The 27,460-nt window shown below is 39.1% G+C and overlaps 1 protein-coding gene across 4 annotated transcripts in view; it reads left to right on the top strand.

The window, feature by feature from the left end:
• Window positions 1–27,460, top strand: part of Kcnip4 (potassium voltage-gated channel interacting protein 4) — a 1,069,170-nt gene that overhangs the window by 841,362 nt on the left and 200,348 nt on the right. The window contains exon 1 of one of the 4 annotated variants that reach the window (XM_006976098.4): window positions 22,364–22,979. The exons of the other annotated variants lie outside the window; for them this stretch is intronic. Coding sequence (XP_006976160.1) covers window positions 22,868–22,979 — 112 coding nt within the window. The 5' untranslated portion in view covers window positions 22,364–22,867. Of the gene's footprint in view, window positions 1–22,363; window positions 22,980–27,460 lie in introns of those variants that run through there. 4 annotated transcript variants of the gene reach the window in all.

Here is a 27,460-nt window from a genome sequence, read left to right as displayed (position 1 = left end):
GGATGATCAATGTTTAACACAAAAAAGTAAAGAAATTCACCAAGAACAACTAAAATCCAGGAGAATTCTACCATCCATGCATAGTCAAGGCTCAGAATAAAATTTGGTAAAATTAATCCTCAAGATGGTATAACATTATCTCAGAACTTTAGTCACTCATTATCATTATTATACTTATTATCCAACATGCACCACTACCTGAGCCGAATACTGAGTATACACTGTGGATAATATACATCTGAAGATAATATGTATGGTCGGGCGGTGTTGGCGCACGCCTTTAATCCCAGCACTCAGGAAGCAGAGGCAGGTGGATCTCTGTGAGTTCGAGGCCAGCCTGGACTACCGAGTGAGTTCCAGGAAAAGGCACAAAGCTACACAGAGAAACCCTGTCTCAAAAAAAAAAAAAAAAGATAATATGTATATTGAAGTTATGTTTATGATCATGATATGTGTAAAAGTAACTGTTTGTGTGTTCTACAATATCCCATATGTTTGATCAGATTTGAGATTTTCACCTGTGAAAACCAGATCAATGAATGAATTCTCTTACCTTCCTTGGTTTATTATGAACGAGTCTCTATCTCCTCCTTCATCACTTCTGAAAAGAGGTGCTGTGTGTCTGTTTCCATGTCTGTGTGTGTGTGTGTGTGTGTTTGTGTGTGTGTGTGTGTGTGTGTATGTGTGTGTGTTTGCAATACAGTAGATATTTTACAAAATGTACAAGGTAGTCAAGAAATCTTGAAATGCTGATTTGGAGCAAAAGATGAAAGGAATATGGGTGCCTGAGTCCAAAGCTACAGAAATACTAAATCATTTAATGTTCTTGCATGAAGTATTCAGTGAGTATCACCTTGTAGTTTTCAAAAAGGAAAATTCGATAACTAAAAGATCTGTTTATATTTATTTTAATAAATAGTACTATTAATTTTGTAAATAAATTTTCATTTTAAAGAAGACATTTTATAGCACAGAACAACTCTTTGGCAATCAAAAAAACTCTTGTTGCAACCAAAATCTTTAAAGATATAATGACCTCCCCAAATCATTTTTCAACTTCCCACATGAAAAGAAAAAAAACAAAAAATAAAAACCAAAAAACCTACAAGATCATAGGTTGTGTAAGGAAAGGGTGTTTGGGGTAGCAATCCTAGAAAATAGAAGGTTTTTAAGGTGAATTCTTTAACAAAACATACCTCAGATAACTGGGCATGATTTTTCTTTGAAGCTAGAATGGGAAGGGCTAGGTCCGGCCCCAAGTTGGTATGCCATTCTGTGTTGATGACCCAAGGGAGGCCTTACCCTCTATGAGGAGGGAATGGGGGTGGGATGGGGGTAGGTAGGGGGGAGCAGGAGAAGGGGAGGGAGACTGAACAGGGGTTGGGATGTAAAAGGAAAGAAAAAATTAAAAAAAAAAAAAAAACCACTTCTCTATTCCAATCCTGCCTCCAATCCTCACTTCTGAGCAGTATTGCTCGATGGAAAGATTTTGGCAGCCACAATGTGCTTAAACAGGTTTTTAATCATCCTAGAAGGGGCGGGGGCAGGGGCATTTTATTTCAGACTAGGAGCAGACTATGAAATGGAAGACTCATTAGAAACAAAACCAGATAAGCTCCAATTAAACTAACTGCTCGCTGGCAAACCCCAGATGCCGTGGAGGACAGCTTTGCTTAACTAAGGTTTACAAAACCAACAGGCTGGTTTCAGGGGTCCATTTGGAATAGCCTGTCAAAGAATGACTCACAGTTGGTTTTTTGGTTACATCACTTCTCATTTATTGTCCGCTGGGCAGAGGGTGGGGGTGGGGGTGGGGGGCTGTAGGGAATCAGGACCACCCTGTGGTACCACTGTTTTCTTCTGACATAATTACTGAGGAATTCAGGGGATCAATACATTCAGGCCTCTTAGTTATATTTTAGAGCCTGCATAGCGATGTATTTCTTTCGCTAGCCTCGCTTTCACAATGACTTTCTGTAAACCCTAGGACATGATTACTGTTACTCCTAAGATCAGTCCTTCCCAGTCCTTTGTTTTTTCATGGATTTTTTTTCTTTATGAGGTATATCTAGTTTTTGAGATAACTCACTTTCGTTTTTCTGTCTTCTACAAAGAGTAAAAACACTGTTTGCCCACTGGTTCCAGCCAGGGATCTTTGGAAGCCACCATTGTCAAACTCTAGTTGTTAGGACTTATTAGTCATTTAAGAATGATTTTAAAAGGCAGAATTTTTATTCTTGCTATTTATATTAATTAGAAATCCACTACTCAATCTAATACACTCTTACACTTTGGTCTGAAAGCCATACCTTTTACAGTGGAATACATACCTTATGCATCAGGAAGCCTTTGCTGGGACTACAAGGAAAATCACATGGCATATTTACAGGGACATTAGCCTTCAAATAGAAAGGAGACTTTGCTCTGGGAGCCTTCCAAGCTAAATTACATCCAGGTGTTATATTTGAGAGTGTGCACCATATTCAAAATATCATTAAAGGCTGCATGTAAATTTCAGAAAAATTAGTGTCAGGAGAAATACATAGTATGCTGAAGAGGCTGCTGAGATTAAATAAGAGGGAAGTCAAGTCACCTATCAGAGGTCCTGTTCTTCCTTCACACATCAGGTCATGAAAAAAAATACAGATGTCAGGTTCCTCAAATTTGAACATTTCATTTTGAAATGAAATGTTGTCAAATCATATTTGTTGAGAAATTTGTCATCAAATTCATCCAAAACTTTAGCATAACTTGAGAGGTTATTTTATCTGATCCTTTAGGTAAGTTATATATTGAAAAATGACGTATCTAGATAACTAAAGATATGATGTACTCATGAGCTTTATTAAGTATTAATACATTATCAACTACTTGTCAATTAAGTGGGCAGAATTAAAATAATTCAAACTTGCTGTGACTAGGCATATCAGTCTTTATTCAAAAAGCACTTCAGTAAGTGGGAAATGTGGATGATTCAAAGGAACTCATTAGCTTTACCTGAACCATACATGTATCATCAATGATCATATTCTAGATATTTGAGCAAGATATAATTTACCTACCAAATGACTTGGAACTTTTAGCTTGCATTGGTCATGAACTGAACCATTCCATGTGACCAGACTGTCATCAAGGGAACATCATCAAATCATTCTAGACATCTGACCTGCAGTTAACAGAATCCCAGGACCACTGGTGTTTTACAAGGAACATCCCACTTTAGTATATGATTAATTTCCACAATAGGCCTATACTTAACATGGAAGGATCTATACATTAGTTATTCAGATGTACTAATAAGATATTGATAAGCCAGAGCCAAGTAACACCTTGATGACCCGTCTGTTTCCAGAATTGTTTCAGCTCTCTCTCTCTGTTTCTTCCCTGATTCCTTTTCAATGTGTTCACATTCATGCTTTAGCCATTCCCTGTTACATAGTCCACCATCACCACTTAAAAGTTTAAAATCCCAATGAAACAGAAGAACATCCATTTTAAATCCAACATCTAGTATCTCATGCAGTTTAGCTATCATCTCACTGTTCTTTTGGAGCAACAACACTCATGTTGGAAGCCTGAAGTTGACTTTTAATTTAATGGGAATTTGCCTTACTTCCAGTTTTCAGTAAGTATGGAGAGCTTTCTCTTCTTTTTCAGTTTCTTGACACAGGCTTTTCCTCTCTTCTTAATTCTAGGTTTTTTCTCATTTTTTACTAACGATTATCTTTTTGGTAACTGTCCAGTACTCTGCTCTTGGTCAGCTATACTGCTGCCTTGGGCCATCCTGCACACACACTCTTGTGACTTGAACACAGTGCCATGGTAAACTATCTAGATATCCCAACAGTTATGATAAAGTAAACATTATGCTAACTTCACTAATTCTATATGGCCAAATTCATTCTTTCTTCCTTTAACTCATCCATCAGTTAACCAGGCAATAAATCTGGAGTCATCTTTATACTCTTTATTATTTAATCAAGCAATAAGTCACAGTTATTGTATACCTCTAAATTCTCTTGAATTTCCCCCTCCTTAATTCATTGCTAGTTTAGCTTACTGCACAGGTTTTTCCTTCTGCTGCCCTGAATATTACAGCTCTAAATAATGCCATGTTTTTAGTCTGTGATGATGTACCTCTCTTCTTTCCCACACTTTTTAAGATCACCCTATAGCCAAGAGGAATGAAGATACAAATCCAATCATATCACTGTCTTCCATGCATTCTTTAATAACTTTTTATGAGTTTCAAATATCATAAAGTGGCACAGCTGGCTGATGTGATTGGGCTCAAGGCATATTACAGCAGCCTCATTTGTAACTGTTCACCACTTTGAACTAATTCATTTCCAATGCTATGGAGTTTATAGCAGTTCCCCAAAACCTATCATATCAAATAGCTCTAAAGTTCCATATCTTTCATTAGACATCATCTCTGTGCAGAATTCTGGCCTTAACCTTATAGAATGAAATATTCTTGCTAATCATTTAAGACTCTGTAATACCATATGACCCTAGATGATGCATGTGCATAGCCCTAGATGTGGCTGCTTGTGAAAAGAAGCTGCCATATCTATTTAGTAAGACAACAGCAACAGCACCCACTTACATGGGAAATAATATATCTTAGGCTCACAATTCGACCACTAATGTGGAAAAATTATATGCCCCTGGAATAATCACTCCACTACTGTGGTTTTAAACTTCTGTTTGCCTTCAATAAGCAATTAAAGCAAATATTCTCCAAGTTCTCTTCTGCTTCTGTTTTCGGTGTCCTTTCTCCAGGAACAACACATTTCAGAATTGTCAATAAATCAGCAGTGTAGTACAACTACAAGCCTTGTTGTTTATTGATCATTCCCAGGTAAAGTGGCTTTTATATGAAATCAATACATGTGTTAAAGGTATTCAAAGTAATTGCTTTATATACTTAAAGCAAACAGTGCCCCTAGAAATGAGAACTTCCTAGCCCCACCTTGTGGACCGCAGGGTAATTTTCTGTTTTCTTTTCCTTGATGAAAGCTACCAGCTCTGGAAAGAGACAGCAGAAAGGAAGGAAGGGGCATGCAGTTTTTACTCTGTCCCAGACTCACATCTTAGCACTGTCATCAACTTCCTTTGTGATATTAGCAAAGTTATGTAACTATTAAAGTGGGCGCAATTGCTACTATGGGAGATCAGTAGATCAAACATATGTCAAACTCAAGACAGTGTGTATGAACAGTGCTGACATTCAGCTGTTATTATACTAATTAGGAGAGAGAAGAATAGGCAAGAACAGTTGCTGAGTCTTTCTCAGTAAGGGGGCATTTATACAACTGTTAGTAATGGGGAATCAATGTTATGGTCTTGTGTTGACTTGGAAAAAAACTCAGATACGAGTTGGATTTACAGATTTATTTTACAAACAACAAAGATGACAGTCAGATATGTCAAATGACTCATCCCAAAGCAAGTCCCCACCACCTGATACTCCAGAGACTTGAACCTATGCCTCTGGGACTAACTGTAGTCCCTTTCGTTGGAACGGCTTTAATGTTGGCTTGTATCAGAATCACCCATAACACTGCTGAAGCACTGAGTGCTATGCTGACCCTTGAGAGTTTGATTCAGTGGGTCTAGAATGGCCAGGGACTCACACTGTGAAAATGTGCCATGTGTTGCTAATGTTGTAATTTGAATTGTGCTGCTGCAGATAAATGCATTCTGAACTGGTTAGGAAATGTTCTCAGCTTCCTTAGACATGTCAACTGTAGAGACAGAAAGGGTGCGAGTGCCGAAACTGCATGCCTTGTCTAATTCCTATTGCATTTTGTATGGGGAAGCACTGAAAACGTCATCATGTGCAGTCCTTTCCCCTTGCTGGCTTTTGCCAGCATATGCTTAGATAAGAATATAAATTTCTGAAAAATCATAGTCCCAGATTTATTTGATAAAAATTGCAGTTTGCCTTGGCTGATGTGTTTGCAGTCATACTTAGTGCTTACAGAATGCTCTGTGAAAGCTGTTGTGTCTGAGATGAGAAATTGGCTTATGGGAATCATCATTTACTTTGTGCAGGGGAAAACCATGCTGCCTTTGTATTTCCAAGGAGAAAGAAAATATAGCCCAGTGCCTTCTGCAAAGATGAAGCACGAAATGAGTGGAAGGAATCAACAATGCCATCTATTTATCTCCTCCGAGAAGAGGGAAACATGGCCTATTCCTAATTTTATTTGTTAAGTGTGCAGTGAGGGCTCCCTGCTCCTGCTTCCAACTCTGACATCTGCACAACCTGCTAGAAAGGGTTTTAAGGAACTTGAAAGTGAACTTACCATTGTTAAGATTGTTTCTGAGGAGAATAGCCTTTCACTTGGTGCCCAGAGGAAAGAGAGGTGAGAAAACAAATAGGCAAGCAAGGCATGGAGGAGCCACTGTCCCAGCCTTTCAGATTCAATTAGATCTCAGCTCTAACAAGTTTCTTTGCAAAAGGAGAAGCCATTTTTAAACCGCTCAGTTTCCTTATTACTGTTAAGTACAGATAATATACAGCTCACAGTGCAATCCTGACAGATAATGGGATGCATATAGGAGATTTGCCACCACCTTATCTTGAACAAAGAAGGCACTCCATAAATTCTTGTCACCATTTCCTAAGGAATATACAATCCTTAGCTCTTCTTTCATTACCTCATTCCCTTTCTCCCACAGCTCCTGCTCTGCAGGAGGCAGCAAGCAGCTGAAAAGGTGACACTTAAAAACCCTACTTTTCTTTCCTTCAATTAGGAAAAAAAAAAATCTGCTCCACCCAGCCCCAATATGAAATCTCCAGGGTACCTCTCTGCACTTAGAAACATCAGGTGCTCTCCACTCCAGCACCCACCTTCTAGGCAGGGCAGGTTAATCATGTTAGCATTCCCAAACCTTAAGTTACTTTGAGTATGTTTTAGTTTCTCCATTAGCAATGTCTCATGAAATTCAATTGTGTCTTTTTTCCCTAGAGAAAATTTGGAAACATTTTATTTATTTACACTTCAATACTGAATATACAAGAGTGATGTATTACCTCTATTTGTGTTCATTAAAGGTGGAATAAAGTGTAATTATGAAAGTGAATATTTATTAGTTTGCATTGATATTTTACCAACTGTCATTGCATCATAAAAACAAAAAAAGGGGGGAGAGAAGTAAACAACAAGAAAATAAAAACACTGACTGCACGTCAAGTTTGCCCTCAGTGCTGGGGACCATGGATGAAGCTGACAACAATTCTGCCCAGTGGCATTTAGAGTCAAGTGAGAAAAGTTCACGAGTGGAGGCAATGCATGGTCTATATCATTGTGTTAAGGGATAAGGAATATGAAGGAATTTAAAGAGCTGAGTTAGAATTGGAAATACAAGACTGTAGTTTTGACTAAAGTACCTTCCAGGCTTACCAAATTCAAGGTCAACAGATCTCTGAGTACAAGGGCCCTGAAATGGAAGTGTGTCTACTATAATCAAGGCACTGTAAGGAAATCTGTGGGGTCACGGTGAGGAAAAGTCAGAATAATAATAGATGAAACCAGACAGGTGTCATCTCATATTCCATTGTAAGTGACATCTTATTTTTGTTGTTGCTATTTCCTTTTTTATTAATTGTTTTTATACAATGTATTTTGATCATGTTTTTCCCTTTCTCCACCCCTTCCAGGTCCCCTTCCGTTCCCCATCCAACCTGCTGTATGTATTCTCTCTATATACCTCTCACTCTCTTTCAAAAAGGAAACTAAAAAACCCCAAGAAACAAAAATAAAAACAAATCAATACAAAAATACTCCACAAAAAAACCCATAAGAATGGAAATAAAAATCAGACAAACTATCAATAAGACAAAAGAAAAAAAAAAGCCCAAACAAAACTTTTTTTTTTTAGTAAGACCTATTAGAGAATTTACACAGACACACCTCGTGATCATTTGACTACACTTGAAAAGGATTTGCCCTGACCTTTCTCTCCACAGAATAGATTATGGAGAAGCAAGCACATAAGCTGATCATTTGGATGCATCAGCTAGGAAGAACAGGATGGGTGTTTTGATCAGAGGGCTCACAGTGAGATATTGAGAACTGACCAAACACGGTTACTCATGGTTTATATGGGAAACACAGGTTCTCCTATACAGTAAGTCTGGAATAGCTGCTGTTTGCCTACCCGGGGAAGTCATCATCCAGAGAAAGTTGGAGGAGGTGGAAATAGTCTACCCAGAAAAACCAAATGGTCAACAACAAATTATCATATGATTTCATGTAACTTACTGAATTCTGCTTTGCACCGCTCCTTGAAGACTGCATGCTGGATTGAGCACTCTGGAAAGAGGGAGCTGTCTTACTAACACATGCTTTGGTGTGATGCACATTCCCTAATCCCTTGTTGGTACAGAACTGCACACATCACTTTATCATCTGGTTTTCCAGTCTTTATTTTACAAATAACCTCTTTCAACTGGAGATGGAAGGAAAACATCATCATGTAGTCCTTTTTCTTCTATCCCTCGCAGTTAATTGCTTATAGAGCCTATTGGTTCAGTTGCTTCTGTATATCTGTGTTCATCCTACTCTCCTCATGTAGCCAATGGCATTCCAATTCACTTCCTACCTGGCTTCCTGGAAGCTCCTTTTCCTTAGTCTCTTTGCCTTTAGTTCACTAACCCTCATACCTTAACCCCAAACAATTTTGAATACAGCAGCCATAATGACTTGTCCAACGTACAATTTGATGTTCTGTTTACAACTATTCAATGGTCCCCCAGTCCTCTTAGCATTAAGAAAGAAAACCTAATGCTCTTAATGGCCTTCGAATAGCCTTTCTGGGCTGGTCCTGCCTATGGAACCGCCACATACCTTGAGGTAGAATATTTTCCTGAGACAACTCTTCTTCTTGGTTGTCTTTCCCAAAACAATCTTATATGGGACAATGGGCTGTTGCCATGTTTTAGAAAGTGTACTTTCTCCCATGGCCATAAGCTCCTTTGCCCATTTTCTCCCTACATGTAACATATTTTCTCATCTTTTTGCTACACATGTTCTTCCTTCATATGGCAGCTGCATTGAGGCTTCTTTCTAGGTAATCTTTCAGTTGTGACTGATGTTTTCAATGGGTTCCAATGCTGAACAACTTTTCCTCTCGGTGTAACATCTCACAACTGCTTTCCCAGTTCTGCATTTCCTAGCGGTCAATTGATGCCCAGAGAACAAGAGCTACCTCAATTATATATTACCACACACCACTAGCACTTTTTGAATTGCCTTGAGTAGAATGCAAAATCATAAGCAGTGTATAATTGATCCCATGAATTATGCAACTAAACACACTGGTTAAAATATTCAGTATCCTCTCTTGAATATCTGTTTGCAAAATATTCCTAATCTTATTTATATCTAAGGCCATGACCTCATACTCTATCACTGAAAATACACTGAGAGAAACTGGAATACTGGAAAAAAAGAAATGTAGAAGAAAAGTCTAGGCTTCTGCCAATTAAAACTTGAGGACTACTACAATTAAGATAAACTTCCTCTTATCTTTTCCTTTAAACATATAAATACAAACAATAGTGATACGAGACAATAAACCTAATAAGGTATCTATATTATGGCTGTAAGCGTTTACTGTGTTACATTTGAACATGCCTTTAACCATAATGTTTTCTCTTCCCTGCTGGTCCTTTAGTCACACACACATATAGAGAGACCTATAAGGAGCCCTCATGCATTAACTTGTCCACAACAAATTGGCCCTAGGGTTATAACATAAGTTGAAAGATGGTAATATTTCTATGTTTGATATAATGGACCATTACCTCCTTTGTCTTGATTCTCACGAAACAGCATTTGCTAAACTTTCTGTGGACCTCTCTCAGGACTTCTGCCTGCACCCACTTATCTACCTTTTCTCCTAGAAGGACATTTATTTGGTTTCCCTCCTGTGTACATCTTCGCTATGAATTCTGCATTCACTGTTGTCACTTCAGTTATTACCATTACATGAGGGGCTTAATCTCTAACTCTGACTCTCTTCTCAAGGCATGGATCCACATTTTAAATCATTAGCTAATCTCTTCTTGGATTCCCTGATGGTTTCCCAAATGTAATATTATTCCTCTTCACAGAAGGTGATGGAGTGGCTATCTGGATATTCACCCCAGAGGTGGTGATCATAGGAGTGTGTTCCCAGTGCTCTCATTTACTAGGTGACCTAATCAACACATACAGATTGATCTAAGGGTTTGCCTGACTCCAAATACAACAAACAGGATCATCCTGTTTGATGCTTGAAAGTTGGAGGTGAATACATGCACTGATAGAAATAAGCACTGTAAAGTTAGCTGAGATAGATGGGAGACTGACACTCAACTAATTGAGTTCCTCTGTTCTGCTGCTTTTTAAGTCTTGATGCTTCCATCCTTCTTCAAGTTCATGAGTTAGCTCAACTTATTTTCAACATATTCACCCACCTTATACATTTCACTAATTAGTACCAGTGAAATTCTGGAAAGCAATTGCCCTTTGTTTTACAACAGCTAAGATGCTCCTTGATGCCTGCTGACTTCAGCCTGAGTTTCACAATCTTTTGTTAGCTTCATTTTTCCATCTGTGTGACTGATGGTCTCTACATCAGATTGGGAATAGCCGATCTACAGGGCTTCTGTCCTCTTGCTTCTTTTCTCTATTCTCAGGTTGTTGTGGTTAACTTTAATTTTTACTATAACTATATGATGCAAAAAGGGCACAACTACGTGTGTCTTATTCACCTGGACTGCTCATTGCATCTTTATTAAAGTTTCTTGTAGATACATGAGGTTTATCATCTAGGCTCTATCATACATTAAATCTCTTGGGTTTCATATTAAGTGCAAGTCTAGAAGGGGAGATAAAGGAGGTACATATACTGCTGATTCCAAAAAGATGATGAATGTGCATGGGAAAGTAGGTTTAACGTGCAATGGGATTTCAGAGGCAGCAGCAAAGAGAGAGATTGGAAATCAGCAGGAGGGTCGGTGGAAAGAGAATTGCTAATCTCAACTTTGGACCATTGCTGATAGAATCCATGTGGTATACATGTGAAGCCCTATATGAGAAAAGGAATTCATCTTCTGCCATGTAAACATTCAACAACTCGTTATAGTAACTCTATCACCAGCAAGCTCTTCTCTAGATGCTAGAGGCAGCATGATGTCACGAGTTACTAAGAGGGCAGCATCCAGGTAGCATCTCTACAAATAGAAGAGATAGAAAATGAATATGCTAAAATATTTTTAAAACTGGATGAATTCAGAAAGAGTGGGAAATGCTGCACAAACGGAAGTACTGACATTTGATGGAGTGTAACTGGGCAATAGTGACACAGAATAATTTGCATGGAGTTGATCCTGTAAGCAAGTGATGAAAAAAATTAAAAAGGTAACAAATTTGACAGAGGGGTCACTGTGTACAGAGAGACTCTGAATCACAAAGGCCAAAATAGCAATCATCATGATTGACTCCAAAACCTGAAGGTCTGTGTGTGTGTGTGTGTGTGTGTGTGTGTGTGTGTGTGTGTGTGTGTGTGTGTGTGTAGAGAGAGAGAAAGAGAGACAGACAGACAGACAGACAGAAAGTCAGAAACAAGGAGACAGACAGAGGGTGTAGTAATCATAGGTAGTAAAACTGGACTAAAATGTTACTAAGAAGGACCCAGAACATAGTGGGTGTGGTGAGAAATCCACATGCAGTTAAGAGCTACCAGAGGGCTATCAGCATGGAATTTACACAAAGAACATTCATTTCAACTTGGCTGCTGTGAAAACTGTACAGGTGTGAGTGTGACTGTAGCCAGACAGGTGTTTGCTACATGGCAGCTTGCCACATGTAGCTCTGGAACACAGGAAGGGTCATGTTAGCATATTAGTAAGAAGTGATCAGGTACAACTTATGTTTTTGAGGTGGAGCCACAAAGGTGGAGCCAGGGTGTGTTGAGTGCATAATAATAGGATGGCCTGGGTGTTCCACCATATAGTGAATATTGAATGAATGATGGTTACATCATTAAGAGGAAGGGTTGAGTTGCCATTCTTGGCCCAAGGCAGACTCCATGTACTTTCTGATAGATGCCCATCTCCCTTCTTTCCTGCTCATCTCCTGCCTCTGGAATCTCACTGCACTTTAAACAGATCTTCTCATGCACACTAACCCTGATGTCAGCAATATATCTCTCTCTTTACCTCTCCATCTAACCTCTAAGCTCTAGGGTATTATTTTTATCTCTCACAGCTCTTGCATGTCTTACACATGGGACAGAATAAGTATGAGTTGTTCTGAGGAATGACTGAAAGCAGAAATGAAGTGAAGCAGAAAGTCAGTGAAGGAAAAGACCTTAGAGAAGTGGGTTACTCCTCAGTCCAGCCTCCTGGAACCCGAAGAGCTCTCCAGAGACTGAGCAACAACACAGATGTAGTTGCTAAGCTCTGCCTTGATAGGAGGCTAAGGATGGAGTGTCCAAGGGAGGTTGGAGGCTGACGACCCACTGTGACTCTGGCTTGTGTTCTGAGAACAGGCTCTCCTAGCAGAAGCAGGTTCCTAGCTTGCTCTGCCACTTCCCAGCTTTGTAATGTGTGTCTTAACTATTCGAAATCATAGCTTCCTCATGTGTAAACATGGATATAAAAGAAAGAACTGGGTACTGGAAATCATTCTCATTGTTCTGACCAGTAGAGGACTTAACATGCCCTCTGCCCTGCCCAAATGCTTTGACAGCACCAAATCCATGGGTTGCCCTGACAAAGCTGTGAGTCAGGCACTGTACCAGTCCCCTGTTATGAATCACTAGCGTAAAGCACCACAGCAATCAGCAAGAGAAAAGGCTCCCTAGACATACAAGAGAAGAACATGGACAGGGAGCCAGAATTACCTGTTTGTTAAACCCAGTTTTTCTGCTGTTGTTGACCTGAATAAAACAAACCTTCATAAATGCAATGTTCTCATTTTTAAAATAGACTGCTATAAGACACAATGAGACAGAGCCTGTAAAAGTACAAATAGAGGCAAAACTACCCTAAGAGCATTGGTACATGCAGATGTTGGCAGAGTTAAACTGGATTTTTAACTGAACTGTGTAAGAAATCAACATATTTAAAAGTGGCATTCTTAGGACAAAGTATGCAGTCTCCAAGGAGAGTTCTCTGACCACTGGAAAAAGTCATAAAGTCGTGGCTTAGGACTGTCTCACACTCAGATGAATGTGGTATGTGTGTGCATGACAGTGTGTGTGTGTGTGTGTGTGTGTGTGTGTGTGTGTGTGTGTGCATGACAGTGTGTGTGTGTGAGTGTGTGTGTGTGTGTGTGTGTGTGTGTGTGTGTGTATGTGTCTGCGTGTGTGCAGGGTTATATGCGTGCCCATGATGTGCATCCATTATGATAGCAGAGAAAGACACAAGTTGTCTTCTGTAACTCTATTCCTATAAAATGGGGTCTCTCACTGAACTAGAAGCTCATAGCGTAAGCTATGTTGACGGGCCAGCAAGGTTACTGATATTTATTCATGTGCCTGAAAATCTTTATATAGTTGTTGAGTTTCAAACATGGGTCCTAATGTCTGCCAAGCAAATAATCTTAGCAACTGAACATCTGTACTACTCACTACACTGCCCATTTTAGCTGGAACTGAAAACCTCTGTAGCTGAAGCACTTAATTCCGTTCTAGTTTTATCTATCCTAGGATGTCTGAGACAGTTAATTAGGGTCTTGTGTGAGAGTTCTTTCTCCAGCTAAGAAATAACTGTGCCTCCACTATCACCTGTGATCCTCCTAGACACTGCATAAGAAGGAATCTTATCATTTTCATACATATGCATAGCTCAGGGGATATTCCTGAAACTTACTTTGCTTCTAGACTCTTCTCCAGCATGGGAGTACAGTGTTCTTCTGTCTATGCATTGCCTTGTATACTCTCTAAATGGTTGAGTGTTCCTTTCCTAATATCTCAAAGTGTAAATACAAAAGTTCAGGGATAGGATGGCTAATTAAAGTTACCCTTTCCTTCTGGGAGACAATTATCTTTCTATGTACTACACACTCGTGTGCACGTGCCAGTGCACTCCTACACACACACATACATACATACACACTTTCATGAACCATTACCCCAATGAGCTTTCTTTCTCCTAATGCAGTAGAGTCACTATGTGTGGATTGTACTTTAGACTATCTTCTTCCTTAAGGAAATATTTCTTGTCAAAATAATTTTGGGATTACCACTCTTTGTATGGTCGGCAGAATAGTAGTCCCCCTAAAAATATCTACATCTGGATTTCTAAAACTTGGGGATGTTTTAGGTCATACAGTAAAGGGTACTTAGGTTTGCAGGTAAAATTAAAATTGTCAGTTAGGTGATCATAAAGGAAGTACTATATTCTTTATTATTCTGTAGACCTGATATATAAACAAACATGGTGGCCAGGGATGCAGAACAGTTCATGTCTGAGTGATGATGCAAAGTGGAAAAGACTCACAGGATGATCTCCCAGGAGGCCACCAAAAGCTAAGACAGTCTGGAACTTCTGGAAACTAGAGAAAGAAAGACAGTAGATGCTTGCTTTAAGCTTGCTCAAGGAATGCAGGCCACCCCACCATTACCGTAATTTTAGCCAGTGATAGCCAGTTCAGACTCTGGCTTCAGAATTTCAGATAATGAATCTGTGTTGTTTTAAGCAACAAAACCTGGCGTGATTTGTCATAGCAGCAATATTAAATGGATATAGGCATTATCCATTTGTAGCATTACACTCACAGAAAATAAGCAACCAGAGAGAGATCAGCTGGGATGCTAAGTTTGAGGAGACATGTCATGAAGATATTTCAAGAAGAAAGAAATTCTTTCTACTTCCCGAGCTTCTGCATTTGAAGAGGAAGGGTTGAACACATTTTTTGTTTGTTTGTTTTGGGTTTTTTTTTTGTTTTGTTTTTTGCTGGTTAATTTTAAAATCAAGACTTGGGTGATCATGGATGGGTGATGAGTTAAGAACACTGACTGCTCTTCCAGAGAACACAGGTTCAATTCCCAAGCACTTGGCAGTTAACAAACATCTGTAACTCCAATTTCAGAATATCTAACATCCTCTGCTGGCCTCTGCAGGCACTGAATGCATGTGATGCACAGACATACATGAAGGCAAAACCCTCCATACACACACAAAAAAAAAAAAACAAGTAAATATTTTTAAAGTAAGACTCGGTCCATTTCCTCATTCGTAGGTAGCTCCAGCATCACTGGCTGCTACTTCCCAATGGATCCTGGAAGCTATGCCTCCTTTGATGCTCCTGAGTTACGACAGCCAACATTTAAAAGCAGTAACACAGAAACAAGTAATATTAGTCTATCCTTCATGACAACTTCACACGCCTTCATTTTGAGGTCAATTTCTCTGATATTCTCTCTAGAATTTCATTCTTCTGTAGTGTGCATTTCTTTCCTGCTTGTGAAGTAGCTAGTGTATATGTATTTTAACTCCTGTTGACATAGGTGGAAGAGGCCCAAAGTCCTGGCTAGACCACCTTGCTATCAGGCCTCAGCCAATAACCCCAGAGAACTCACACCAAGAGAATCAATGTCAGCCATGACCATGACCCACTTCCTGTGTCCCAGTGGATCTTCCATAATCATCCATTCTCTCAGTCCTCTGTTCAACATGAGTGGAGAAGGTGGGCAGCTCCCAGCTCTGAGAGAGAGGACATGACTCATGGGTTTCATTCACTCTGACACAACAGAACAGAAACATGATCTCCATGATAACTATGTCTTTCTTCACACATGCTTGTATGCTCACTCCCAATGGAGATGGCATAGGAAAAGCAGGGAGAGAAGGCAATCAGGAAAGAAGACATGGAAAACAAGAGGATTTGGAAACATTTTGAAAAAGGAACTTTGAGGATTTTGCAAACTATTCCATGAAGTCCTTACAAGTCTATAAAACAAAGTATAATCCAGAACATTGCTCATTATCTCTGCAGATTTAGAACGCATTTAAGGCTAAGCTTGCTGGGTTCAATTTCCCAAAGCCCTGCTCTGGTGCAAGGAATGAGGTAATGCGGTGTGAAGAACACTCTCCAGGCTCTGAGCATCATTCATGCAAGAACTGAGAAAATAAAGCTGATGACATGGGTATGATGAATCCAGGCAGCCAGGACTCTGTGAGTGGGGATGTGCCTCTACTTAAAATCAGACCTTATAGATAGAACTAAACCCAGCATGGCTAGTGTAGTGTCCATGGAGATGCCATCCACTCTGTTTTTTAAAAAGCCTCTTTTCCTTTCCAAAGGCCACGTGAAGCAGTTGCTAAGAAAGCCAAACTGAACAGGTTCTCCGTGTGTGTTGCTGCAAGGACTCTAGCCACCGTTGGAGCAAGAAAGTAAAACTAATTCAAGAGAAATAATTGTCTGCCTGCTGCCTTTTCTGTATAGTCCTTGTGTATTCCTGCTTTAGACCACAGCTGGGTGATCAGTGGATTGCTTAAGTCCAAAGCAAGCCCCATTCATTTCCAGGTTCTTGAATATCTCACAGGCAGCCATACATTTGGTTCTTTCTTCTCTTACATGTCTCCCTTCCCCCTTTCTGATTCTCTCTTCACTCCCTCCAAGATCTCTCCCTCCTCCTTCTATTGGAGCCCCTTCCTGAAATCGTTTCTTTCTTATTTTTCATTTAACCCTGCTAAAGGAAGGAATAAACATTTAGACTTCAGGATGGCATTAATGACATCTTATGTTTTTAAAGATCAGTGACATGTTATAAAACATGTTTATCATTGTGCAATGGATTGTGATTTTTTTTTTGGGGGGGGGGTTCGAGACAGGGTTTCTCTGTGTAGCTTTGCGCCTTTCCCAGAACTCGCTTTGGAGACCAGGCTGGCCTCAAACTCACAGAGATCTGCCTGTCTCTGCCTCCCAAGTGCTGGGATTAAAGGCGTGTGCCACCACAGCCCGACGTGATTTATTTTAAAGATAGTGTTCACACAGAACACAAACATTCCTTCACATATATGATTTCTGCATTTTGAGTGAGGAATCTTGAGGCCAGGCCCCAGTTCTTCCATATCTGGCATGGAGTTCTGAAACAGTTACTTAAAACACACACACACACACATTTATTCAGTAATTAGTTTGTATATTCACATCCCCAGCTACACATTTAGAAGAAAAAAAAATCTTTTAGCTGGGAATATGGGTGCACACCTTTAATGCCAGCAGTCAGGAGGCAGAGGCAGGTGGATCCCTATGAATTCAAAGCCAACCTGGTCTACAAAGGATGCTGATACACTTACTTAAGCTTTTGTATCTCAGCATCTTCAAATATAAGCGTTAATATTAACTATCTCTATGGGATACTATGGCAGTTCATAGAGACAGTCTGTATAGTGCACACAATACATCGTATGCCAATTAGTAGGGGCTCAGAGTTACTCATATATTGGTTACAATATAGCAAATCAAAAGATAATCATTATTATCATGGAGAATCTCTGTCCTAAGTGAAACCAGCAAGCTGGTATGTAACAGTTTTTATAGAGAGGCCACATGCAAAAGGATGTGAAAAGAGATAAGAAATTGCATTCTTGGAAGAATAACAAACCAGGAACCCATGCAGTTTAAGTTAGAAAGGAGACAAGAAGGGGAGGGAAGAACAGGGAACTAAGGGAGGGGAAGAGATTGAAGGGGGAAGGAAAATAAAAGAAGGGGAAAGAGGAGGAGGAAAGTTGCATGTCACCAAAAGTTGACCTTCAAATGAAAGTTTATCAGACACCTTAATAACCAGATAATTTCTTTTTATGATGATTCCATAATGTACATGCTCTGATCATAAGACACCTAGAAACTATTATAATAGCACATTGTGTGATGTTGCTGCAAGTTTCTTAAGATGCAAGGGAGTTCCCCCTCAATTCACTGTCTTAAAATGTGATCATCCTTATGCATTCAAGAGAGCACTCGGATCGGAAGGTTGTGTTGCTTAATTGTTTAATGGACATCCATATATGTATTTTTGAAAAATCCATTAAAGACACATTTAGCAAACTTTCAGACTGAGCTAAGTGAAAGCATGAGGCTTGTTTGGCCAGATAATTCCCATGGAGACCATACAAGGAGCTCCTCAGTGTAACCTAGGAATTGCAAGATAAAAAGGCATTCAATATCTCAGGACAGAGAAGTAGTTTTGAATAGAATAGAGACACCTGAGGGTGAACAGTTTCCATTATTGTGGTGGAAAAAATCTTTTGATGAGAAGAGACCCAAAAAGTTGCACGTCAACATTGTCTGTCCCGTTGCTTTTCTGTCGGATTCTGATGATAAGAGGCCTCTTCTAACTACTGCCCAGTTAATCAACAGTTTGTGGACACCCTTCGTCCTGCAGGGAAGGCTTTATACTCTCAAACTCATTTATAAAGACCTGTGTTAGGCCTCTTTCTTCATTGGAAGCTCCCCCAAAATGCCAACCATACTCATGGCTTACTTTTCTTATCTTCGATTAACTGAGAGAATACATTTTTCCTCATATCTGTTTAATTTCTTAATGGGTCATCCTAGTATTACTAAATCTGACAGAATTTAGGTAAGCTTAGAGATTTAAAGTAATTTTGTTTTTTTACCTGAATCCTTAGATCTCCAAGAAGTTGATTTTGCCTCTTTTTTATGCATCTTCATTTTTTAAAGGTTTATTTATTTTATGGGTATAACTGTTTATCGTGTGTGTGGGGGGGGGGAGATGCATAGCTGGTGCCCAAAGAGGTCAGAAGAAGGTGTGGGATCCCCTGAAACTGGAGGAACACAGTTTCGAGATGTCATATGATTTCTGGGTACTGAATCCAGGTCATCAGCAGAAGCAGAAAATGCTCTTAACCTCTTAGCCAACCCACCAACTCCAGCATCTGTATTTTTAATAGGGATTGTTTCAAAAGGGTGTGTGTGTGTGTGTGTGTGTGTGTGTGTGTAGGTAAAGACATCTTTTCTCCATCTCCCTTATGTTTATTAGCTGTAAATTAGAGTAACAAGACAAATTAACAGGGTTAAACCAAAGAGTTTATTAACACATGTAATGTGTAGGTATAAATTTGGGATACTCAGATATTGAGACAAAGTTTTCTGTTTATTTGGTTTTTGGTCTTTGGTTTTTTATCAAGACAGGGTTTCTCTGTGCAGCCCTGGCTCTCCTGGAACTCATTCTGTAGACCAGGCAGCCTTGTACTTAAAGATCTGCCTGCCTCTGCCTCTGAAGTTCAAGTGCTGGGATTAAAGGCATGCACTACCACTGCACTGCAAACTCAGACAGAATTTTAAGAGTTAGACCTTGCAGATTATATGCCATCTCAACAACAAGTGATACATTGTGAAGAAGTGTCAAAAAGAAGTGGATTTATTCTTTTAGGTGTGACAAATTACAGAAAGTAAAATATATGGTGGCAACTAATGGAAATTAAGAGCTGTATAGGCTCAGCTCAGTGCTGCACAGTAGAGGGAGAGTGCCTGCCCAAGAGGAATTTGTGTATTTATCCCTTGTCATTAGACAGAAAGTGAAAGTCACACATCTCTTTTCATATATCTCCCATATCTCAGTTACCTTCAGCTCAAAATAATCCTTAAAACAAAGTGACATATACTGAAATGGCCATTCTCTACACTATCAATTATTGTTTAAGTTTAACGAGGTCATATGTACAGTATAATCTTGTTTATATTTCTGAAGAAATAGTAGAATGGGCAAGATTGACAGCTAATATGTCTTTAAAGGCATTTTTTTCTACTATGCTCCATTTAGCTGTGTATTTATGTGGAGTCAAGAGTATGGGGGTTGAATTGTTGCACACCTCTGACCGGTTTAGTGCAAATGAGGGCAGGGTAACATTTTAAGAAGTTGCAAAGACATGAAAGTGATCAGGTATTATCACTGATAACATCTCAGACTGAAGATGCTGCTAAAGAGAAGGAAATAATCAATTTAATGTTTCAGTAAGTCATCTCCTTTGAGAGATTAAAGGATCACAATGGATCAGTATCATAAAAGTAGAAATCTACACTTCTCTTTCTCTGGCTGGTCCACAGATGTGGTCTCACCCCCTTCAAGTAACTGTTCACTTATCTAAAAGTTTTTTCCAGCATTTTTACCTCACAGGCCCTTACCAGAGCCCACAGATGAAGTACTGGCCACTATGTTGCAGAGCAAATGGAGTGGGGAAGGGTAAATGTATAAGACCTAACACCTATGATATCTATGTTTAATCCCAATTTTTCCAAGTGCTATTACTGAGCACAGACACATTCCTTAACATTTTAAATCTTGAATTTCTTCTCTGTTGATCAGAGTAATAATATGAATAATAAGATTTATGAAGGGATGAGGTTTATACAGAAATTTACTGCTACAATACAAATATTGATGGCTATTATATGTTGAATGAATTGCTTTCAAGATTTTAAGTCCTGGCTTTACCCTGTATTGATATAACCCTGCAAAAAATAACTTCATTTCAGTGCCATTTTGTTTTTACTTTTTTTTAAGGAAAATATGTGGTTGAATGGTGGTTAGGGAGAGAGTTCTTTTGAACATTTAATCCAAAATGAATACACTCTCATAAGGGACAGCAATAGTGGCTCAAGTTTATTCCTGGTATCAAGGAAGAAAAATAGCTCTGTAACTATGGTAATCAACAAGCAAGTCTTTCTGGGGCAAGAACTAGAACCCAACTAGGGCAGGAGCAACACACCCAGGAAAGGGCACAGCTACTTCATCCAATGATACCCTGCAGAACCTCATAAGAGTTAACATTCCAGTTATCTCCCAAGTCCTTTGGTGGAGCAAGGGTACCACAGACTGTGCTCAGATATCCACATTACAGGTTAATTTTCATAGCTGCTAGGTCAGAAGGCTGTAGCATTTCTGTTTTAACCTGGAAGCACTGAGGGTCATAAGGAGTTGTTTCCTCAAGCACAGCAGACCCAGGATTTAGTTCAAGTCTGTATAACCCAAGTGTGTCTGACATCCTATTTCTAGTAAGAATGAGAACTATTGTCATTCACAATGTTTACCTCTGTTTTAAAACTCTTGGCACCACCCCTCATACTTGACTTACCCTCCTGTGCTCCTATTTTGTCTTGTAGAGATGTCTATTCCATAGGCCACGGCACTCATTGGTCACCTTCTGTCCAGTGCCTCATCTCCTACTAAAATTTTCCCAAAATGTAGGATGGAAGTTGTTCATTATTTTAGCAATAGGGTACCATTCAAAGCTGAGTGTAGCAACTGGATAAACACCAGGGATTAACTAGATAGATACCTATTGCTTCTCAGGCATGATGCCCACAACTTAGCAAGCATGTTAACTTTGGTTTATTAGCCTGTAAAATGAAGATGATAATGATACCTATCTCACTGAGCTATGGGGAGTAAGTTAATTCTTGTTACTTTGCCATACATTTGTGCCCATAGCAAGTGCTTAGTAAATGTTAACTGCTATTAGAGCCAGTTTGTTTCCCACAATTCCCTTTAAATTGAGAGCTTTAACTGAAGTATCCTGATACTAAATTCAAGAATGTGAAATGTTTTCAAATAAGTTGAGTGTCTTGCAGAAGCTCACAGAACATAGGAACACAAAGTGAGTTCCTTAGGGGTCTGAGATACGGCCAGGAAGCACTCATGGATCCCAAAGAGTTATAGGTGTCCACAGTGTCTGTCCTGATTCTCCTTGCAATTCCACCAGTATTGATGGCCTAGAATTAGGCAGATCAGAGAAAAGCAACTGAATGAGTAAGCCATTGTGGTCCTGGCACGGACCAGAGTCCCAGACATTCCTTCAATGCTGCCTCTTGCCTTGGAGTGACTTTGAGACTGGAGAGTGATAGGATCTTTGGGGCTAAGGGCAGACCAAGATTTCCTGTTGATCAGGATTGCTGCAGTCAAAGTACACTCTGATATGTATTCTGAAGCAGGCTCTTAACAAGAAGACCTTGTTTTTTTCTCTTAAGCAAGCACCGTGATTTTTATCATCAATGAAGTTTGTGAAACTTTGCCTAGCAGAAACTGAGGCTAGACTTCAGAGTGGTGCTCATCCTCTGACTCTTAAGTGCTCTTCTCTGCCCTGCCCTCTGTCTCTGTTGTTGCATAAACCTGAGGACTCAGTGGGTCTTGCTATAGTGTGCTTACGGACCAGAACAGCTGGAGTGGCAGAGCTGATCTTGGCTACGTAGTCGTGGAAATGTTTCAGTATTATACTTTTCTCCACACACACAAAAAGAAAGCAGTCACAGGGACTTTGGCACCAACCACTCACTAGAACTGCCCCTCCACCCTCTCCATCTAGAGAGCAGGCTGAGCTTTCTCCCAGAGGAAGCTCTGGGAAGCAAAAGCAGCGGCTGTAGCAGAAAAGGGACACTGGTGCTTCCCAGGCAGCAAACTAGCTCACACAGCCTTGCCCAGCCTGGCATCATCAATGCTTGGAGCACTAGCTCTCCAGGGCAAGTTCCTTGGGAGTGTCTTTTCTCCACGGACCCTGAAAAGTCTAGGTTCTCCAACAGATGTTTCTCCCTCAGCTCTGAACTCAGAATACCCACCTGCCTGCTGCAGCGCAGGGTCCGGAGCCTGGATGCGCTGTAGCTGAACTGAGCCCCTTCAAGCAAATGCAAGCATCAGCATGAGAGGCTGGACTTTAGCCCAGGTCTGTCCTCACCCCGGGGGGCCGCCTGCTTGGCACTGTGCATCTGTGAGAAGCCGCTGCTCACTTTCCCCCCTTGCAAGTCTTTGTTCCAAGCCAGACATTGCTCGGATTCTCTAATTAACTCCCTCCACTCCAAAGGGGTCCGGAGGCTGTGATGCTCTGAGAGCTTAGAGGATGCTGACTCTAGAGTGGGAGTCGGAAGGACTGCAAACAGTGGGTATTGTTGTGATTATATGTGCATCTCTGAAGCTGCTCCATTTGCTGGGACTGATTGATTTTTCAGAAGGTAAAGTGGTCGCTCCCAGTCTGTGCGCTTGGTCAGGTCTGGTTCCGAACTGGATACAGATGCTGCAGAAGTTGCAAAGGCTTAATGGCCAAAGCAAAAGTTTTAGAATATGCATGCTTAACATAGAGAGCAGCCTAGCACCTGGACAGTTCATTTCTGTTTACCTGGGCACTGATACTGGGAGGGAAGTGTTTTGTAGCCTTCTCTTTCTACTCGAAGCCAATTATTTGGGTTTAGGGTGATTTGTGGGTTAAATGTGTCATCCTGAGTGCTTGCTCTTGGTTGTCAAGTTCGTTTTGCCTACCACACCTTGAGGTCATTGGTGATTCCTTCCTCTGGAAGAGTCTTGAATTTGAGGGAAATGCTGTGTGTGTGTGTGTGTGTGTGTGTGTGTGTGTGTGTGTGTGTGTGTGTGTGAATAGTTAGGAGGTGCTGGGGTAGAGCTGGGCTGCTGATTGTGATATGAAATGATATAAACTGGAGTTAATGGGTGTTCAGCAAAAATTTGCTTTGAACACTTAATTTGCAAGTGTTTCATTTACAATTGCCAATGAGCCACTTTAATCATTGGTCTCCTGACCAGGAAACCTGTGCACACAAGGACAGCACGATGCCTCTGAGACGTGATCTCTCTAATAAAAATCTCACCTTTACTATCCCAAAGTCAATCTTATTATTGAAATCATGGCTATCTAAAGAAAAAGTTGATTAACTTGGCTTTTAACTATTTGAATATACATCTACTTGGAAGTTTTTAACTTTAGTCGCCTAATGTTAATTATGTATACAAGCTCTCATTGTTTCTTCTTAAGTGAAAGAATTCAGACTCTGGGGTCCTTGCTCATGTTACTTCCAGTTACATGTATGCTGAGCTATAAACAATCCGTCTCTCACATGGTATATGATGAGAGATATGGAAATATTTAACTCTCCACACTTACAATAATCATTCTAATTTCGAGAATGATAGCTATGAAGACATCATCATCAACACATCTGGTACATGTGTTGTTTCTCATAATATGTTAATATTTATCAGTATGTTATAACTTCAGTATCCTTTCCCCTCTACAGAACAGGTTCAATAATGTATAACGTTGTTAAGTCAAAATCCATGCAAAGTTCTCAGGCAATTTTCACATTTTTAAAGTATTCACAATATATGGCAAGTTCTGCTTATGTATAATGAAAAAGGTACTGTAATGAGATGAAATAAGACCAAAGAAGTTGATTTGTTCCTTATTTTACACAGTAATTCTATTTAACTCCTAATTGAAAAACACTACATAAGTAAACTTCTAAGTATGTTAAACAACGGTCTTTAATTCTCTTAGGATTCTGCCTCAATGGGTTAGCATGGTGTTTATGTAAATCCAAATAGAATAATTTCAGTTTCTACAATCACAATAATATGCATTGATATCAAGTTAGTCACCTATTAGTATTTGTTCTCTGGATGTGGTGTTCTTACAGTTACTGTATTGTGATCAAGGACGCTTGCTTTAGGGCTGGGTACCCAAGTCAAGAACCACCATGGAGATATTTGAGGAGTATCAACTTTCCCAGTACTGTAAGACATTAACTAGTTTTTCTATCATTGGTGATTGCATTATAGGAAGTTTACATTTAAAAGCTTCAGACTAAAGACCTGAGGCAATAATGCTGATTTTCAGTTTTAATTCATTTAAACTGTGTTGAGATTGACACTTCAAGTTGGAGCTTCAAATGTGTGGTAATAGAATTGTAAACCTAACTCCTCCCTAATAGATTCAATGAATTTTGAGTTGATTTGAATGACAGCCTTGGGGTGGATATCCAAGTTATTGTTATAGATATACTTGAGTCTCTCTATATACCCATAAATACAGATATACCAACATATTTATAAATATTGTGTGATGTACAATAATCTGAGATAAATCTTTGTTCAATGAACAAGTCTTAATTATGTACAGTGCCACTATATATAGCATAAGACCCATATTCATTTAGTATGAAGAGAGATTGGTTTTGCCCTATAATACATTTTAAATAATGCGGGTCTAACCTAGCTCTCTTAGTTTATGTAGATAATAAACAAAGGTCGGTGAGTTATCAAAAACCAAGCCATCTGGGAGCTGAAAGAGGACCCAAGTCAAATACCACTGAGTGCTACAGATTGCTTTTCTTACCACAACCTTCTGTTCTTTCACTGACTTCTTCTAATATATGTAAAGAGAATAAATAAAAACATACTCAAGAGAGATTTGTCTTGTCTATAGTTATCTCCAAAGACCAAGCAAACCATCAGTGAGAAATACACTCACAGAAAATAAGATCATGCAAGAGCCAACTGATTTATGCGGTGCTTGGACCCCAATCTAAGTATGGGATCTAAGCATGCTAAAACTCCTGACCCTCATTACAGAATAGAACAAAAACAAAAACAAAACAAAACAAAACAAAACCCAAGTAGTCTCTTAAGCATCTTTCTAAATTCTGCATTGAATTTTAATCATCATTGACTTATATCCAATGATACTGAATGGTAAGTCCATGTAGAGTCAAGTGATAATGAGATTCAGGAAGGATATAATAGCTGCAACTGAGCCTTGCTATATACACTTCTTCACAATATGACAATCTCTAAGCATAGATAAAACCAACCAGAGTCTACAATTACCAGCCATGTTGGGGATCAAGAAAAATGGTAGCTAAAATTCAAGCCATTAATTCTTTGTACTGGCAATAACTAAAAAGCAGTCCAGAGCCAGGTATGGTAGCTAATGCTCTTAACCTCAGCACTTAGAGCAGAGATACAGGCAGATTTCTGTGAGTTCAGGGCCAGCCTGTTCTACATAGCAGTTTCAAGGACAGCAGGGCTTCATAGAAAGACCCTGTCTCAAAAACCAAACCAAATCAAACAAACAAAAACAGACACTGGCTATGCTAATGTAGAGTGCATAACTGAGGTTATGACACCAATCAATAATATAGCTCACAATATGCTTAACTTGGAAGAGTCCGCCATAGAAACAAATGGTGAGAGACGCTATTCCCCATATTAAAATAGTTTTCCAGTTTTGACAATTTTAAATTAAAAAATCTTCAATTTAAATGCAATATTTAGCAATCAAAGGATTTTTTTGTAAAAATAAAAAACTAAAGATGAGTAATGGAGGTTGAAGAGATGTCTCTGTGGTTAGGAGCACCAGCAGCTCTTTCAGGGGACCAAGGTTTGATTCCCAGCACTCACTTAGTAGCTCATAACTATATGAAACTCTAATACCTTTTTCTAACCTCCCATGGCATCATGCATGCAAGTAGTACACAGATATACTTGCATGCAAGGAATATATACACATAAAATGGTAAGACAAAATTAATAATGGAGTATTAATATAATAATTAAGGTTTTACATATAGTCACTAAGAAAATAAGTAGGGAAAACATAAGATTGATATCATTTCATACTTCGGGAATGTCATCAATATCATATTGCATTCTGAATATGAATGTTGAATGTTGCGTTTTGATTGATATGATGAGATGCTGAAAATGAACATTAATGGAAGATTCCCTCAGAGACCTCACATCATAGTAACAGAAATCAATCTCAAAGACAATAAAAGAAATAAAACTATGAGCATAAACCTAAGCAATGTTTCTTGGAGGCAGCATTAATGTAGGAAATCTTTAAAAAGAGGTCTATGGAAGGCTTTCTTAGAAAAATAGAACTAATGCATAGCACCTAGAAGTGAAAAAAAACAATTTCTCAAATTGGAGAATAAGGGAGGGGATTCCAGTTTGAAGAAAGAGCTAAAGCTGAATTCTTATGCCCCAGCACTGGGTGGAATATATGGATACAGGAAAGGAATGTTTATACCATATAGAGCTGTGACTGATAAGGTCACAGAGTATTGGTTCCAGTTACACTCAGAGCCATTGACTCTAATGCTTCAACTTTGATGAAATAATTAAGGGTAAGAAATATTTCACATAGATTATCCAGAGGGTAAGTAAAAGTCTGTTCAGAACAGAAAAACTAGCTAAACAATTTATAATTCACATGAGAAAGATGAAAGACCATAGAATTTTCTCCAGAACAAAATACAGTTTCAGCAGAAATTCCCAATAAATACAATATCTGTGGCCTGTAGCTGTTCTAAAACAACACTTCTTTCATTTCAAGGAAATGTGACTTTAAATATCTTGTTTATGAGATAAGAAATGTGGAAGACACAGCTCATAGTTCTTCATATAAGAGCTCCATTGTGGAGAGACTGAAAAATTCTGATAGATGAAAAGATCTATCTATCTTTCAGTATTTTCAATTGTTCTGTGTATTCTGGAAAATTTTCTATAATCAAATATAGAAAAACACAATGTAAACCACCATATATGCCTCAAGCAGTTTCAATAATGATTCATATCTGGACATATGTATCTTAGCAATTGTATCACTCATTTTTTTATTTTCTGCACTATGTATTCTGTTTAA

Source organism: Peromyscus maniculatus, chromosome 10, assembly GCF_049852395.1.
Source record: "Peromyscus maniculatus bairdii isolate BWxNUB_F1_BW_parent chromosome 10, HU_Pman_BW_mat_3.1, whole genome shotgun sequence".
Classification (NCBI taxonomy): domain Eukaryota; kingdom Metazoa; phylum Chordata; class Mammalia; order Rodentia; family Cricetidae; genus Peromyscus; species Peromyscus maniculatus.
Note: the sequence above shows the minus strand (reverse complement) of the source record. Positions and strands in the feature narration are given on the sequence as shown.